Genomic DNA, 17,091 nt, shown 5'->3' on the forward strand with positions numbered 1-17,091 from the left:
GAGAATTTCATTCTTGAAAGTTTTCCTTATCTGCCAAGCCAGCTTCCTGAACTGTGATAGATTAATTAGCCCATGGGATCTTCTCTTTAAACCCTCCAGAATTGATTCCCCTATAGTGAAGGGTGCATATCACATTATGCCTGGCTTTTCTCCCCCCTTTCTGTCTCTGTTTTTCCTTTTCATCAGAAATTCCATGATAGAGTAATCATTTGCTTCCAAGATTCTGATCAATGCCAGCTGAAGCAACACAAGTGCTACTTTATTGTTCAGAATTACCCCTTTATTTTGCAATCTTTTGAAGGATGAAATCATAGTTAAGATAGTTTACAAATATATCCTATCATCTGCTGTCTTTTGGCAGAAAATAAAAGTGTATAGCTGAAGCCTGACTTCTTTTTGCAATATTAGCTTTCCATGCCAGATTTGTGATTTGTTTCTCAAATTCCTCCTCTCATTCTTGTTTTCTAGATGATTTCCAGTGTAGTGCTTCTGTTTGTTTTTCTATTGATCCTCACAGTTATTGATCTCTTGATTTTTCTCTTATCATGTTGCTATGTTCAGGTTCTTTTATTTCCTCATGAGTATACATTATTACTATACAAGGTTACTCTATTTTTTATCTGTTTTCCCTTTTTAACATAAAGTATGCTTTTAATAGCCAAATTCCAATTTTGAGTTCTGTCTTGGAGTCTGATAAATCTGTAAATATTTCTGACCAATTAGTTCACCTTGCCAATACTTTGGGGATTCATATATAGACATGTGAAGTCATGGATTTTATTGTTAATTCTGTTCTTGGCTTTTGTCTCCCATTATTTACTGGGTCTGTCTGTCTTTTGTTCTTCCTGTGTTGTATCTACTACTCTCCACTATATCAGGCTTTTCAGATCTATGCAGTATTCTCCTTTCTCTTTCAGTTGATTATAATCTAGACAAGCATGGTTTTTTTTATTTTTATTTAATAGCCTTTTATTTACAGGTTATAGTAAGGGTAACTTTACAGCATTGACAATTGCCAAACCCCTTGTTCCAGTTTTTCCCCTCTTTCTCCCATCCCCTCCCTCAGATGGCAAGATGACCAGTAGATGTTAAATATATTAAAATATAAATTAGATACACAATAAGTATACATGACTAAACTGTTATTTTGCTTTACAAAAAGAATCAGACTCTGAAATACTGTACAATTAGCCTGTGAAGGAAATCCAAAATGCAGGTGGGCAAAAATATGGGGATTGGGAATTCAATGTAATGGTTCTTAGTCATCTCCCAAAGTTCTTTCTCTGGGCGTAGCTGGTTCATTACTGCTCCATTGGAAATGATTTGGTTGATCTCATTGCTGAGGATGGCCAGGTCCATCAGAATTGGTCATCATATAGTATTGTTGTTGAAGTATATAATGATCTGCTGGTCTTGCTCATTTCACTCAGTATCAGTTTGTGTAAGTCTTTCCAGGCCTTTCTGAAATCTTCCTGTTGGTCATTTCTTACAGAACAATAATATTCCAGAATATTCATATACCATAATTTATTCAGCCATTCTCCAATTGATGGGCATCCACTCAGTTTCCAGTTTCTGGCCACTACAAACAGGGCTGCCACAACAAACATTCGTGCACATACAGATCCCTTTCCCTCCTTTAAGATCTCTTTGGGATATAAGCCCAGTAGTAACACTGCTGGATCAAAAGGTATGCACAGTTTGATAACTTTTTGAGCATAGTTCCAAATTGCTCTCCAGAATGGTTGGATGTATTCACAGTTCCATCAACAATGTATTACTGTCCCTGTTTTCCCACATCCTCTCCAACATTCTGCATTATCTTTCCCTGTCATTCTAACCAATCTGACAGGTGTGTTAGTGGTATCTTAGAGTTGTCTTAATTTGCATTTCTCTGATTAATAATGACTTGGAGCATCTTTTCATGTGGCTAGAAAGTTTCAATTTTTTCATCTGAGAATTTTCTGTTCATATCCTTTGACCATTTATCAATTGGAGAATGGCTTGATTTCTTATAAATTAGAGTCAATTCTCTATATATTTTGGAAATGAGGCCTTTATCAGAACCTTTAACTGTGAAGATGTTTTCCCAGTTTGTTGCTTCCCTTCTAATCTTGTTTGCATTAGTTTTATTTGTACAAAGGCTTTTTAATTTGATCGAAATTTTCTATTTTGTGATCAATAATGGTCTCTAGTTCATCTTTGGTCACAAATTTCTTCCTCCTCCACAGGTCTGAAAACTATCCTATGTTCCTCTAATTTATTTATAATCTTGTTCTTTATGCCTAAATCATGGACCCATTTTGATCTTATCTTGGTATACGGTGTTAAGTGTGGGTCCATGCCTAATTTCTGCCATACTAATTTCCAGTTATCCCAGCAGTTTTTGTCAAATAATGAATTCTTATCCCAAAAGTTAGGATCTTTGGGTTTGTCAAACACTAGACTACTATAGTTGACTATTCTGTCTTCTGAACCTAACATAACTAATCTATTTCTTAGCCAATACCAAATGGTTTTGGTGACTGCTGCTTTATAATATAGTTTTAGATCAGGTACAGCTAGGCCCCCTTGATTTGATTTTTTTTTCATTAATTCCCTTGAGATTCTCGACCTTTTATTATTCCATATGAATTTTGTTGTTATTTTTTCTAGATCATTAAAATATTTTCTTGGAAGTCTGATTGGTATAGCACTAAATAAATAGATGAGTTTAGGGAGTATTGTCATCTTTATTATATTCACTCGGCCTATTCAAGAGCACTTAATATTTTTCCAATTATTTAAGTCTGAGTTTATTTGTGTGGAAAGTTTTTTGTAATTTTGCTCATATAATTCCTGACTTTCCTTTGGTAGATAGATTCCCAAATATTTTATGCTGTTGACAGTTATTTTGAATGGAATTTCTCTTTGTATCTCTTGCTCTGTTGGATTTTGTTGGTGATGTATAAAAATGCTAAGGATTTATGGGGATTTATTTTATATCCTGCAACTTTGCTAAATTTATGAATTATTTCTAATAGCTTTTTAGTAGAATCTCTGGGGTTCTCTATGTATACCATCATATCATCTGCAAAGAGTCACAAATTTTTTTTGTCAATCTTTTCCTCTGGGTATTCCTATTAAACAGGAGTTTTTTCCAAAAAAAATTTTTTTTCAAAATTTCTTCAGCAAATATCTCATATTGAAAACAAATTCCCCCATTAGCAATGTTGGAAGATATGAATCTTTTTATGAGTTTTTCATATCTCTTTTGAAAAGTGGTAGCATGTTTCATCTTTCATCATTCTTTTGGGCTCATGGTTTATCCTTTAGTTGGTCAAAGTTCTATGAGCTTTCAAGGCTGTTTTTCTCTGTAATGTTATAGTATTATATGAATCGTTTGCCTAATTCTCATATCACTCTGCTCATAAAGTTTTTTTCCATTTCCTTTAAAATTGGCCATCATTTCTTATAATTCAATAATACCCTGTTATATGCTTCATACCTGTTGCCTGTTATATCCACATACTACAATATTTTACCCTAAATCTGACTCTGATTCTAACCTTTAGTTTCCATTTTTTTGTATGTAGATCCTTTTTATCTTCCTTTGATGTCCTTGGGATGTAAGCCTAATAGTGGTATAGCTGGGTCAAAGAGAATGCAAAGTTTGTTAAAATTTTGGGCATAGTTCCAAATTGCTTTCTATATTATCTGGATTGACTCATTTTCACAAGTACAAAAGGGTTTTGTTTTTCCATAACCCCTCCATCTTTTGTCATTTTGTCTAGTCTGATAAATATAAGATAGACCCACAAAGTTGCTTTAATTTGCAATTCTCTATTAATAATTTAGTTGTTTTTTTTTTTTTAAGCCAATAGCAATGATAATTTAGGAGAAAACTGATAACTTTTGTTTTCCTCCTTGCCTGAATTTGTCATTTTTTTCTTCCCTCTCATAAGAAAATAAAATGGAAAGTGGGAAGGAGGGAGGGAAAGAATTTAAGATTAAAAAAAAACAAAATAAAGAAAATGACCAAGTTAGAGGGGAGGTTTTGTGTTTGATATTGATAGCTCCCTACTCTGCAAAGAAAGGAAGAAGGGACATTTTCTATCTCATCTCCTAGGTCAAGGTTGGTCATTATAATGAATGTCGTAAGTTTCTTTTTTAATTCTTTTGCATTCTGGCAACATCATTCTTAAAATGTCCTGCTGATGATAACTGATAATATCTTCATTGAGTTATAGGATCATAGATTTAGAACCAAAAGGGACTTTAGAGGACATCAAAACTAACCTTATTTCACAGATAAGAAAACTGAAGCACAAAGAGGTTAAATGACTTGCCCAGGGTCATATAGCTATTAAAGGTTTGAGACAGGACTTAAATTTGACAGGGATGAACCCTGAAACTGTCCCCCTGACTTTGGGGGGGGGGGGGAGCCATGGGGATAAGCTCTGAAATTCTCCTGACAGAGACCTTCCCTTCAGTGAGTTAAGTGGTTTCATTAAGATTAGCCCAGGACCACTCCCAGTAGCTGCAACTTGAGTGGTCTCAGTCAACTGGAAATCTAAACTTGGGAGCAGTGACAACATGGAAGGAATGTCATTTAATGGAAGCCCTACCCCCAAACTGCCAATAAAATGACCATTTTGAACTCCAAATCTTTGCAGCAGTCCAAAGTAGGATTATGCTTTGCCAAGGGACCTCTCCTCTTGGCACAGCTGCCTAGCAGGACTCTTGGCTGCTGTGAAGATAAGATACCCTCTTTTCAGTGATAACCTCTATTTCTCTGAAAGGACTTCTTGTCACTAAGGCATCTGTCCTTCTAGCAAAGCTGGCTTCTCAGTGCCAACAATAAACTTCCCTGTTGCCATTCAAACTTTTTGGGTTCTTGAATTCTTTCATGTTGGACCTTTGACCAGAGGGATTCCTACAACTCTCTGCACTGTCACTAACCACATCATTTTGATTACCTGACTGGTGGAGTCACCCCAGAATATCCTGCTTTTCTTTCCTCATTTTCAAGAAAACTCGATTCATCTGTGCCCAGGAAAATGCTTATCTCTATCTTTGAGACAGGGTCTGGAAAACATGTTTTATTATGTATACATTAATCAGTTTACAATTCCAAAGTGAAATTTGGTTTGATAAAACCATTTCCCAAATGCTTATCATAAGTCCATTCACATTTCAGTATTTGAATGGGTTTGTGACCTCATTGATGTGGATCTTCTCTTCAAAGGTACAACCCATCCACATGTCATATTTTATTACCCTTGCCCATGTTGAATGACTTTTTGTAGCCTTTTTAGCATTATATAAATATCAATGTAGTACTTAGGCTGGGAGAAAAAGAAAAGACAAGAATATCAGTGGACTAAGCCAAGGCTTGTTCATCCAGTGGTATTTCATAGTTTGGATAATTGACATTCTTTATCCACTTTATTTTTTTCATATAGATTGCTAGACCAAATGCTTTTGAACAATAGTAGTTCTTACTCATTTGCCTCTGTACCATAATCTGGATGGGTTTACCTGATAAAGAAGAGCATTGCCGTCTATGGTGAATTCCTCTTTGATAAGCATTATCTATTATATCTTCACTACAACTGTGAAACAAGCATTTTTGGAATGCCTAATTAAAACTGTTTTTGATAAAAAAAAAAAAAAATTTTTTTTCTTAAAATCAAGAATTTATCAAGTTCTACCATTTCAATTCCAATATAAATTGGATCAAGTGCTGCTGCAAATGAATGGTTTTGTGGCAAATCAGTATTCATGCTAGGCAAAAACAAAAGAGAGCCCATGCATAAATTTGTAGAAGGATCTTCTTTATAGCCTCAGGAAAGCGGGAATTACTATAGATTTTAAGATTTCCCTCATGAGAAGCCCCGTTTTTATTAGCTATAATTGGGAATGACCTAAATTTTAATTCAGTATATGCTATAAATATGGCAAGCACCAAATGGTGGCTTACCAGAATTCTCTTTTTATGCAGAAAAGGTCCCTACTCTGATATGTTTGACAGCATTTCCTTGAGATTGGTAAAGACCTGCCTCCTCTTATTCTTATGGCTTTAGTAGACTCAGAAACTTTCCAAGAGTCCAGGAATTCATCCCCTTTCACTGGTAGTGATTAACTCATAACAAGTCTTAAGGCAAAATAGAGAGTATGAAGTTTGTGGCCTGGATTTCTGATATAACTCTTAAATCTCCTGTACCAATCTCCAGATACTAAATCATATAATTGATGATATAAATAGGTGAAAATTTAGGGCAGTTTAGTACTTCATTCACATACTGGCAAAATCTTAAGATAGCAACAGGCAATTGATTACAAATGTGGCTGTGCATGTATGAATTTTCTAGCAAACTATTAAATTTCTTTACATTTGCAAAGGAAAGAGGACAAGTGAACAAATTTGAAAAAAATATGTATTTTTATATATTATAGGAAGAATAATAGCAACCATAAACTAGACATTAAATGAATTGGGGCAGCCATAGTTGCATAGTTGTTATATAAGAATACATGTCTTTTCTGTGCCATACTTGATAATTTACACTCAGAGGATCAAATAAAATTATTTATAATAGTTTATATTAAGATATCCTTAATGATCTTAACATGTGTGAGAGATTGTTGAGAGACTTTAAAGATGTATTTTGCTATAATGTGCCAAATCCTTTTTTTTTTTTTTTTTTTATCAATAAGCAACAGACACAATGGGATTTTGTAGTCTTTGTACATTTTAGTCCTGGGAATGATGAAGTTTCCTGCTATGGAAAAATAATTTATAAAAGTCTTTGTTCTTCAAGTTTCAACAAGGATACTTTCAATATAGATATAAAAGACTTGCCATAAAGATTTTGTAGATGATGAATATGGAAATATGTTTAGAAGAATTGGACATGTTTAACCTATAACGATTTGCTTGCTGTCTTGGGGAGAGAAAAGGGGAAGGAGAGGGAGAGAAATTTGGAATGCAGGGTTTTGCAAAGGTGAATGTTGAAAATTATCTCTGCATATATTTGGAAAAATATAGTACTATTTAAAAAAACAAAAAGATCAAGATATTAAAATTTTTTTTCTAGAGTTGAGAAAGTAGCTATCTTCCCCTCTTTCAGATCTTTGAATACTCTCAAAATGTGTCCCCTTCTGTATATGTTTTTACCCCTATATAGCTTAGGTTATTCAATTACTTATCTCATCTTTGTCATTTTTAAGACTGCACTATTATTGTTGCCAATTAAACAGAAAGATTCATGTTGGAGTATGAATTACTAAAACTGGCTTGCAGGAATTGGCATTTTCAAAAGATTTAAGAAAGTAGCTACTTAAATTCTCTTAGAAACCTTATCAGTATAGTATCTTCTTGTCCCTGAATTCACATGCATTAGATTTTATAAATCATTGAACAGAGGGAATATTGAAGTGCAAATGCAGTTGTAAAATTATATTTCATTGTGTCTTATTATATAAAATAACTGGATTGGAATTATTGCATAATAGATTCTGTTATAAAATACAAAGATCCCTAAGGAAATTTCAAATTATATAAATACCACTCTTCTGTCATATGTAATTTATGTAATGTAAGCAAAAGATTTATAAAAACAATGCTTCCCTCAAGAATTTTTCAAATTCAAAATGTTTCCCCATATCTAAATGCATGAGTAGAGGCTATTTTAATTTTATACATCAGAAATGTTAAATGCTATGAATTATCATTGATAATGAGGAATGAGAAAGAAGTAATTTTGAAGCAGTAATCAAAGCCATTTGGTACTAGTTTAATAATAGAAAAGTATTTCAGTGGAGCAGACTGGATAAATGACAACCAGAAGAAATTAAAAGTAAAAGTCTAATGTTGGATAAACTCAAGAATATTAAATTATTGAGGGGAGGGTGTAAAACCAGAAAAACCTGTTTTGACATAAGCTGTTGGGAAAATAGGTAATCAATTTAATATAAATTAAGTTTAGAGCCACATATTAGACTAAGTATCATAATAAGCTCCATAAGCATGTATAACCTAAATAATGGTTCCATTTTTATTTTTTTTTAAATAGAAAATTCAAGGAGGTACCTTCCACAACTGTAGCTTCAGATAGAATTTGTAATTATTTGAGAGGATTAAAATTTTGTATAAAATACAAAGTAGACAATTTCAGTTGTATAAAAATTTTTTATTAATCGCCATATAGATCAAATAAAAGAAACTATCAACTGAACTGGGATTGAATTTTTGCATTATCTCTAATAAGTCTGGCGTCCAGAATATTGGTTCCAAAATAGAAGATTGAGTCATTTCCCAATAAGTAGTCAAAGGATTTGAACAGTTTTCAAAAGGAAGTGTTGTAAATTGTTAATGACCTTATTATTAATTTCTTTTAATTTCATTAATTTCTTCCAAATCTCTACTGATGTGAAATAGATGTTAAAACAATCACCAGGTTTAACTTTACACAATCAGCAAATTGGTATACTTGGAAAGAACCAGAAACAGTGTTGGAAGGGCTGTGTAGGAATATATATTACTATATAGCGAGAGCTAATTATTTTGGGGAAAAGTTTGGAAATATTCAAAAGTCACAGCGTTCTTACAACCTTTCACATAGCAATTTGCTCACTAGTGAGCATGTTATCCCATGGTTTTCAAAGATAGAAAGAAAGATCCAAGGTTCCACAATATTCATATTACTTTTGTGGTAACAAAGAATTGGAAATGGTGCCCATTAATTTTGAGACAGACTGAGATCAAGCAAAAGCAAAAACTGATCTAATTAAAAGAGATAAGGAAGGAAATTTTATCTTTCTAAAGGGTAGCATAGATAATGAAACAATATCAGTACTAAACATGTATGCACCAAATGGTGTAGCCTCTAACTTGAGTTGCAAGAAGAAATAGACAGCAAAACTATAATAGTGGGAGATCTCAACCTTGTACTCTCAGAATTATATAAATCGAGCCACAAAACAAATAAGAGACGGACTGAACAAACTGGTATAAAAATAATGGACTATTCATAGTATGAATCCACGAGTAAGAATTTTACAGAAACAATGAATCCACGAATAAGAATTTTACAGAAACAAGGGAAGTTACTTCTCTGTGACTGATAACAAGAAAATATAAGCAAAATTCAAATATACACAATGACTACAATAATATAAATAGAAAAATATACCACTAAAAGAAAACCGAACACTAATTACAAATTCTGATATTGGTTCAGGGAGAATAATTAATAAGACCTCTCAGAAATATAGATATAAAAGGCTTAAAAATTACAGTATATGAGCATTAGAAAAGGATGTAGCTATGATGGATTAGTAAAAGAACTAAGCTTGGAGTCAGGAGAATAAGATTCAGATCCTGACATTTATAAACTATGTGATCTTGGTCAAGTAACTTCAACCCTCTGAATCTCAGTTTCTCTTTTTTAAATGATGGTGAACATTACCTACTTCACAGGGTTGTTATGAAAAAATTACTTTGAAATCCTTAATGAACTGTAGAAATATATTGTTTAGCAACATCCTGGCAAGGAAATTAAATATGGGTGTTAGAGCTACAAGGAGAGATGTTAGAAATCATTTAGTCCAGGCTTCTCATTTTAGGAATTAAAAAACCCAGAGGTTGCCCAAGACTACACAACTATTCAGAAGAACTAGATTTACTGCACTCAGTTTTAGTAGAGAGAATGAAGGAAAGAATGTTAAAAAGTCCCAGATAGTGAGTACTAAGGAAGTATAGAAAAAATTATATAAAACTTATTCCTTAAAAAATGTTTATGCCTTTATAAAACTCTTCATAATCATTGTTGATCAGTATCACCACTAGGTCTGTATCCCAGAGAAATCATAAAAAAGGGAAAAGGACTCACATATACAAGAATATTTATAGGAGCTCTTTTTGTGATGGAAAGGAATTGGAAATTGAGGGGATGCCCATCATTTAGGGAAGGTTTGAACAAGTTGTGTGATGTAAATGTACTGGAATAAAATGTTGAGCAGGCAGATGTAAGAAAAACATGGAAAGATTTTCATGAACTGATGCTAAGTGAAGTGAGCAGAATGAGGAGAACATTGTACATGGTAATGGAAGCATTGTGGGATCGATAAAGGACTAAGTTGTTAGAGCACTTTGGAATGTGAAAAACTCAACAAAAATATGAGTTATGAGAACTCATAAACAAAAAGAGAGCCTTATTTCATGAAAGGCACACGGGCTAACCAAAAACAGTCTGAGAGTAAAGGGGCACTACTTTAAAGTCAGGGGTGGGGGGAGAAGAGTAAGAGCGGGATCTAGAGAATTAGGGAGGATCCCAGGAGGAAGTGAACTTGCATATATGATCTAGTGTGCCTGCTCAGGAGGAAAGAAAGTCCCTTAACTGCAGGATCCTTGAAACTAAGAAGTGCTCATTATTTGGGTTCAGGTTCAAGATTAACAGTCCAGATTTTTGGGTGACAAAACCAAAATCCTTGATGGACAGCTTAATAGAATAACGATAATAGGCCCAACTCCCTTTCTTTCACACATTCTCCAGGGTTATGCCATATCACTCTCAGGAGCTTCATTCCTAAGGTGGTGATTACATCATTTTCAAGGTCATCTGACCTTTTTTGTAAAGAATTTGGGTTTTTTACTATATATCATTCCGGAGGACTGACTATATATGATGATCACCTGTGATAGTTCTAATCAGTAATATAGTGATCCAAAACAGTTCTCAGACTTGTGATGGAAAATGCTATCCATATCCAGAGAAAGCACTTATGGAGTCTGAATGAAAATTGAAGTAAACTATTTTCACTTTTGGTTTTTCTTTTTCATGGTTTTTGCCTGTCCATTCTGATTTCTCTTTCACATGTCTAAATATGTTTAACGTTATTGTACATATGTATAATCTATATCATATTGCTTGCTATCTTGGGGAGAGGCAAAGGGAAAGGAAGGAGGGAGAAAAATTTGGAACTCAGTCTTTGAAAAATGAATGTTGAAATCTATTTTACATGTAATTGGGGGGGATATTATTAAATGCAAGAAATTTCTGTGCCTGTGATTAATACATAACAATTGATCATCAGGATAAAAACTTCTCTTGGATTATTTTAAACAATATTTGTATCCTTCATTGTAGTCTTTTTATGCCTTGTAAGGGGTATAAAAGGCACTCCTTACTGTCAAAGGCTATGTTAGTGAAATAATAGTGTCTATAGAACATACTGGTCCACAGATGTATGTATGTTGCTTGAGACCTCTGTACCTTAAGTTCAGATGGAGTTATCACCAGAGAGGTGAATACTAGATAATTTTTTTCCCCTGCAGTAAATGGCCAAAGATGATGTTAGGATGTGGTGGAATTGTGATCTGTATTTGTAGATGAAGAAAATAACAATTATTAAATTATAGGTCTTTTGAAATAATATACTATGTAATAATGCTTAAGTGGTGTCTTAAATTAAGGGCTAGGAGAGGTATGAAAGGCCATCTTATTCAGGTGAGGAAACAAACTGAGAAGTAAAATGACCTGTTGCCTGGAATGGTTTGTTTTAGATTTTGTTTTATTGTTTTAAATTTAATGAAGAGATCAGCAAATTACTGATAGCTAAGGAGGGAAAGCAGATATCAAATTTGGAAGAGGTTTTTTTTCCCCTTAACCAATTTTCTTTGATTAAAAAAAATAAAGGTACTTATATTTTAGTTACATTGATAAATTAGTTTAGTTCTCTTGGGAGAATTCTTCTCTGTTCTCTGTTTCTTCTCCCTTTATGCTTAATCTATTTGCTTCCTAATTTTACACACATTTACCTCCCCTTTTTTTTTACACATTTATAGTGCCATGCAAATTGTAAGCATTGAATAAATGTTGAATTTACCTGGACATTTGTTACATTGTACATGTACATATTGTATATTGTACATGTACATTGAACATAGTGTGCAATTCTATGTTACTATTGACATTTGACTTAATCATAAGTCTCTCTTTCCTTACCTTCAGTTGACATCTGAAATGTTTGAAGCTGATCTTGAAAAGGCATTGTTGCTAAGCAAACTAGAATATGAAGAACACAAAAAGGTATTTACATTATTTCAGCTGCAGATTTTAGAAATGCATGTCTAATATTAAAGCTTTGACTATCAGATTCTCAAATCTTAAGTTGAACTTTGAAATTTTATCTTGAGTCAATTCTTTTATATAACAAACTCTTGTAGATGTTCTCATTCCACCTAAGCTTTTTAGAGAGAATGAAAGAAGGTTAAATTGAGCATTTTCTGTTTATTTCAACACTTATTTTTAAATTAAGAGAAAAAAAATAACTTGTAATTTTAAAAAAATTTTGTCTGCGTTTTTTAAACAAAGGTGCAAAGTTATACATAGTTTCAATATAGGGACTTTTAAAAAGAGGGGTCCCCTGTCTGCTATTGAGCTTTTTAATTTGCAATTAACAGACAGCAAAGAAAGACATTTCTGACATTTTAGTCATTGGGGCTCAGAATTCATAATTGTCACTGATCTTTAATATTAGACATTGTGTAGACATGCTTCTTAGAGCTATTTTTTTTAAGAAGCTTTTGGTGTGTGCAGAAATATTTTTTGAAAGATTATTACTGATCAGCTTTGCTTAAACTAGGGAAAAAGTGCATTTCTCACATTAAATTGACTTAATTTTCCTAGGTTTTTTTTTAAGGTAATCTTCCTGAATTTTTCTTTAAATACAGCTAACCTCCTAATTGCTTAGGGTGATTTCTTATCCATTGCCTTTGCTACTTTCCTTCTTAACCTGCCTTTAAAAAAAAAAAAATTTAACTATCCATCCATCCTTTCATTTGAGACCTAAGGAAAAGAGAGGAAATACAGTTCGAAATAGATGAAGTTTTCTCCTTGGAATTTTAGAGAAAGGATAAAGCTAGTAGTAAAAAATGTAATGTAGTTTTAAAATTTTCTACTTTCATTTTCCTATCCTTTAATCTTGGTACCAAATGTATTTACTAGTAAATACTTATAGTTACTTTGACATTCAGATGTATGAAACAATTGCTAAAATAACATGAATAAACTACTAATATAATGATTTACTTAAATTGATTAATTTTTTTTCAGAAAAGCTTCTGACTCCAATGAAATAGAATATAATATTCATTTCTTAGTTTTAACTGAATAGCTAAACATTAAAGCTAGTTTTGTGTCACATATGGTGTGTGTATATATGTATTTAGTATATTAGTGAGTAAATGAATATAAAATATGGTTTTAAGTAATTTTAAGCAGCCAGTGTTTATAATATTTGCAATACGCTTTGTAGTAAGGGTCTCATTTATTGATGACAGTGAATTTTGATTTGTATGATGGCAGGAAGGCAGGTAATTTTTAAAGCAATAACTAGTTCAAAAGACTCAAAACATTAATTTTATAGAATTTAATATAAAAATGAAACAGTATTTTGATTTGGCTGTTCCCTTATACAATGCAGATCACAATCCATCTATGTTTGCCCATTCTGTGTGTTTTCTTCATAGCTTATCATAAGTTCACCACAAAGAGTACACCTAAGATAATGGAGCCCTTCCTTGATTTTTTTGTTTTATTTTATTATTAAATTTAAACTTTTTTATTATGACTTAATAAGTATCCACAAACATAACTGTTTCCTCATATGACAAAAAGTGGAAAAAGCTTGTATATGAAACAGAAGTTTGGTTAAGACAATATGAGGCCTTTTAAAAGTATTAAATTTAGTGTTGTAACAAAACTGTCTCTTTGGTGTTCCCTCTGAACTTCAATTTTTCTTTTGTATGTAATTCTAATGTTTTGTTGATGTTCTTCCCTATATATTTTTTTGAATCTCTGTAACTACCTACTAATTCACCATCCCCCACAAAAAGAGTTTTTATTTGTAACAAATAAGTGTAGTCAAGCTATATAATGTTTGATAATGTATGTCTTGGGGTAACTAGGTGGCTCAGTGGATAGATCATTGGCTCTGGAGTTGAGAACCTGAGTTTAAATGTGTCCTCAGATGTTTGTAACTCTGGATAAATCACTTAACCTAGAATGCCCCATATATAAATATATATGTAGTATATGTCTCATTCTGTGCTCCTTGTCCATCACCTTTCTTCCAGAAGATGAGAGGCATGCTTCATCATCATTTGCTTTCTGAAGTCATGATTAATCATTATATTGATCAAAGTCAAGTATTCTTTTGAAATTGTTTTTCTTTACATTACCATAGTCATTGTGTAAATTGTTCTCTTTCCTTCCTCACTTTCTTTTGATATTGAAAAAAATCATTGAGTGATTCAGGCTGTTATACTTTTTTAAGACACTATGTCAAGAAAATACTTTTCTTTTATGCCAAATAATACTTTTGTGATTTTGGAAGATACTTTTTTTTTTCAGCCAGTCTATTAAAAAAAAAAAAAACAATAACAATAAAAGATAATGGAGTAGGGATGTTCATTCTTCAGTTAGTTAAGCCCAAGACAAATTTTAACTTTTTTTCTCTTGGAAAGATAGGACTTTAGTGATAACTTAATTACAAAATGATTGAGTTTGAAAAGTAAAATTAGTGCAGTTGTTTTTGTGCTTAATTCATCTCAGGAATATGAAAATGTTGAAAATGCTTCACCTCAATCAAAAGGTATGAATAAAAAAGAAAAAAGAAAGAATCATCAAGGCAAAGACAAACCACTCACAGTGTCGCTGAAAGACTTTCAATCGGAAGCAAATATAGGTATGCATTGTTTTATGTGAATTAAACATTCTAAACTTTGAGTTACAAGTCTTGTTTTTTTCTAAGTTTCTTTTATAACTGAAAATCATGTTTTAAATAACTCCTGCATTTCCCCAAAATGGGAATTTTGTTTCCATATGAACTATTTCTATTTTTAAAAATCAGTTTCTACATAAGCTAAAACCAATTGTGAAGTATTTAAATGATTTTTTAAAATATATGATGTATTAAAGCATTTTGTTTTAAAATATTTACTTTAATTATTTGATCTGACATTTTATAAGCCTTATTAAATGAAATTAAATTAATGTCTTCACAAAATATAATCTCGAGATGTTTATTTTTTCATTTTTCTTCAAATACATGTTTATTTTTCACTTAACTTCAAATGCTAGCCCCAAATAGTTAAGTACTTCATCTGTTAATTCTTTCTCTAGTTGTCTTAGAAAAGACATACTAAAATAGTTGGTTTTAGAGTAGAATTTATTAACAAAAAAACTCTTATAATATCACCTTAATAGTGTTTAACTTTTGACTACTGGGTATAGAGGGTAATTACATCACTCACTGTGGTTTTTAAGTCAAACCAAAAAAACCACATTATTTTTAATATAGGAAGTGGTAAACCCAGCATGAAATAGATGCTAACAAGTGTGCTGTGTTTATAAGTACATTTATTTATGTAGTATTAACCTAGTCTTAAAACACAAGTATTTGTTCTGGCCTTGCTTATAATTTCACAGCAGTAAACTCAGGGGGAAAGTGAAGAATATTACATAATACAGTAGACTTCTACTAAAAGGCATTATTTGCAGAAAACACTTTGTTTAACTGCTGAGATTCAAAAATTACATGAAGACAGGGAATGGGACAGGTTTAACAGAACAAGACATGATGCACATGAGTGACTGTATAGCACTCTTATCAGGCCTGAGAGAAAGAGCTTGGCATGCAGCTGGCACCAATTCTGACCACGTACAACTCATTGGGGATGCTTACCTCAGTGGGTAAATGTTAATTGCTTAATAGGCAAATAGGACAAGTTTTGGCAAAAAAAATTTTTTGATTCTTTTTGGGGCATATTGAGTGATGATGTTTATGAGATACCTATTTCAGGATTCTGAGAGAGTTGATAATGTGAGACTTGAGGTCAGGGATGGATAAATAGCTCTGAACATCATCTGCTCAGATATAATAATTTGACTCCATGGGATCTGATGAGATCATCAAGTTTAATAATATAGGAGAACAGTGAAGAGAATAGGAGAAAGCCTTGAGACATTAAGCATGGCAAAAATAATGAGCAGAATAGAAAAACTTGAATTGCACCTTTACCAAAAAAACTTTAGGGTGAAGAGGAAAGGGACAAGAAATAAGGAATTGGATGGTAGGGGATGGGATTGGAAAAAATGACCTGTAAGAGTTCAAAATCACTGGGATGTGTATAGGGTATTATCAAGTATGAGAATGTTTTTCATAGTTACAAGTCGCCAGTCCTCTAGAGAATGACCTGGGAGACAAGTGGAACATAAGATAGAAAGCAATATCAGGTGGGAGGCCATTTTCTCCATTTCCCTTCCTCTAAACACTGGAGATTGGGCAAAGTACTGTGCAGCAGAAGATGGAAGCTGTCTTCCTCACTGATTTTCTAATTTCTCTTCCCTCAAGGGACAGAGGAGGAAGTCAAAGGGAAGGTCGCTACTCTTTTCACCAGAGGTTCTCTGTATCTTGGTTGGGGGATCAGGATCAGTGGGAGTTGCCTTGTGCTGGCACAGCTGGAAGTTACTCTTCTGGTCTTTAGCACCTCTTTCAGGGGAAACATGCTGCAGAAGTTTGAAGTAGATACAGAAGGAAATGGAATGGGAATTAGTGAAGTTGGTTGTTTTTTTTTGTTTTTTTTTTAAGAATGTGGAAAACTTTGGCATGTTAGTAGCATGGAAGAACCTGTAGATAATCAGAAAAACAGATGAAGATCTATTAGAGAAGATGGAAAGAGATGGGGTCAAAACACATATAAAGATACAACAGCCTTTGTAAGACAGACTATCTCAGTATCTAGTACTTGAATAAAGGCAGAGATACTGTTTGCTTCTAAAACTTCTCTTCAGCACATTTTTAAATACTTCTATGACCCTCTATTTATTTATTATTTTTGGACAACCCTTCCTCCCTGGTGAAAAAAGAAAAACAATTCTTGTAACAAGCCTAATCATTTAAAGTAAATCCACAGCTTTGCTATGTCCAAAGATACATATCTTATTCTGGTACTTGAATCTAATATATAATTACTGACTTTAAGAAGATGTAGAAATAATCCTAGAAGGAGGCAATTAGAATGGCAGGGACAGAAGACTTATG

The 17,091-nt window shown here is 32.8% G+C and overlaps 1 protein-coding gene across 5 annotated transcripts in view; it reads left to right on the forward strand.

Moving 5' to 3' along the window:
- Nucleotides 1-17,091, forward strand: part of GKAP1 (G kinase anchoring protein 1) — a 63,294-nt gene that overhangs the window by 23,595 nt on the left and 22,608 nt on the right. For 4 of the 5 annotated variants that reach the window (XM_031945474.1, XM_012543064.3, XM_031945472.1 and 1 more), the window contains exons 5-6: nt 11,997-12,074; nt 14,601-14,733. In XM_031945474.1, the coding sequence (XP_031801334.1) occupies nt 11,997-12,074; nt 14,601-14,733 (211 nt within the window). The remainder of the gene's footprint in view (nt 1-11,996; nt 12,075-14,600; nt 14,734-17,091) is intronic. The other variant, XM_031945473.1, reaches the window with a different exon arrangement.

This window comes from Sarcophilus harrisii, chromosome 1 (genome assembly GCF_902635505.1).
Source record: "Sarcophilus harrisii chromosome 1, mSarHar1.11, whole genome shotgun sequence".
Lineage (NCBI taxonomy): Eukaryota > Metazoa > Chordata > Mammalia > Dasyuromorphia > Dasyuridae > Sarcophilus > Sarcophilus harrisii.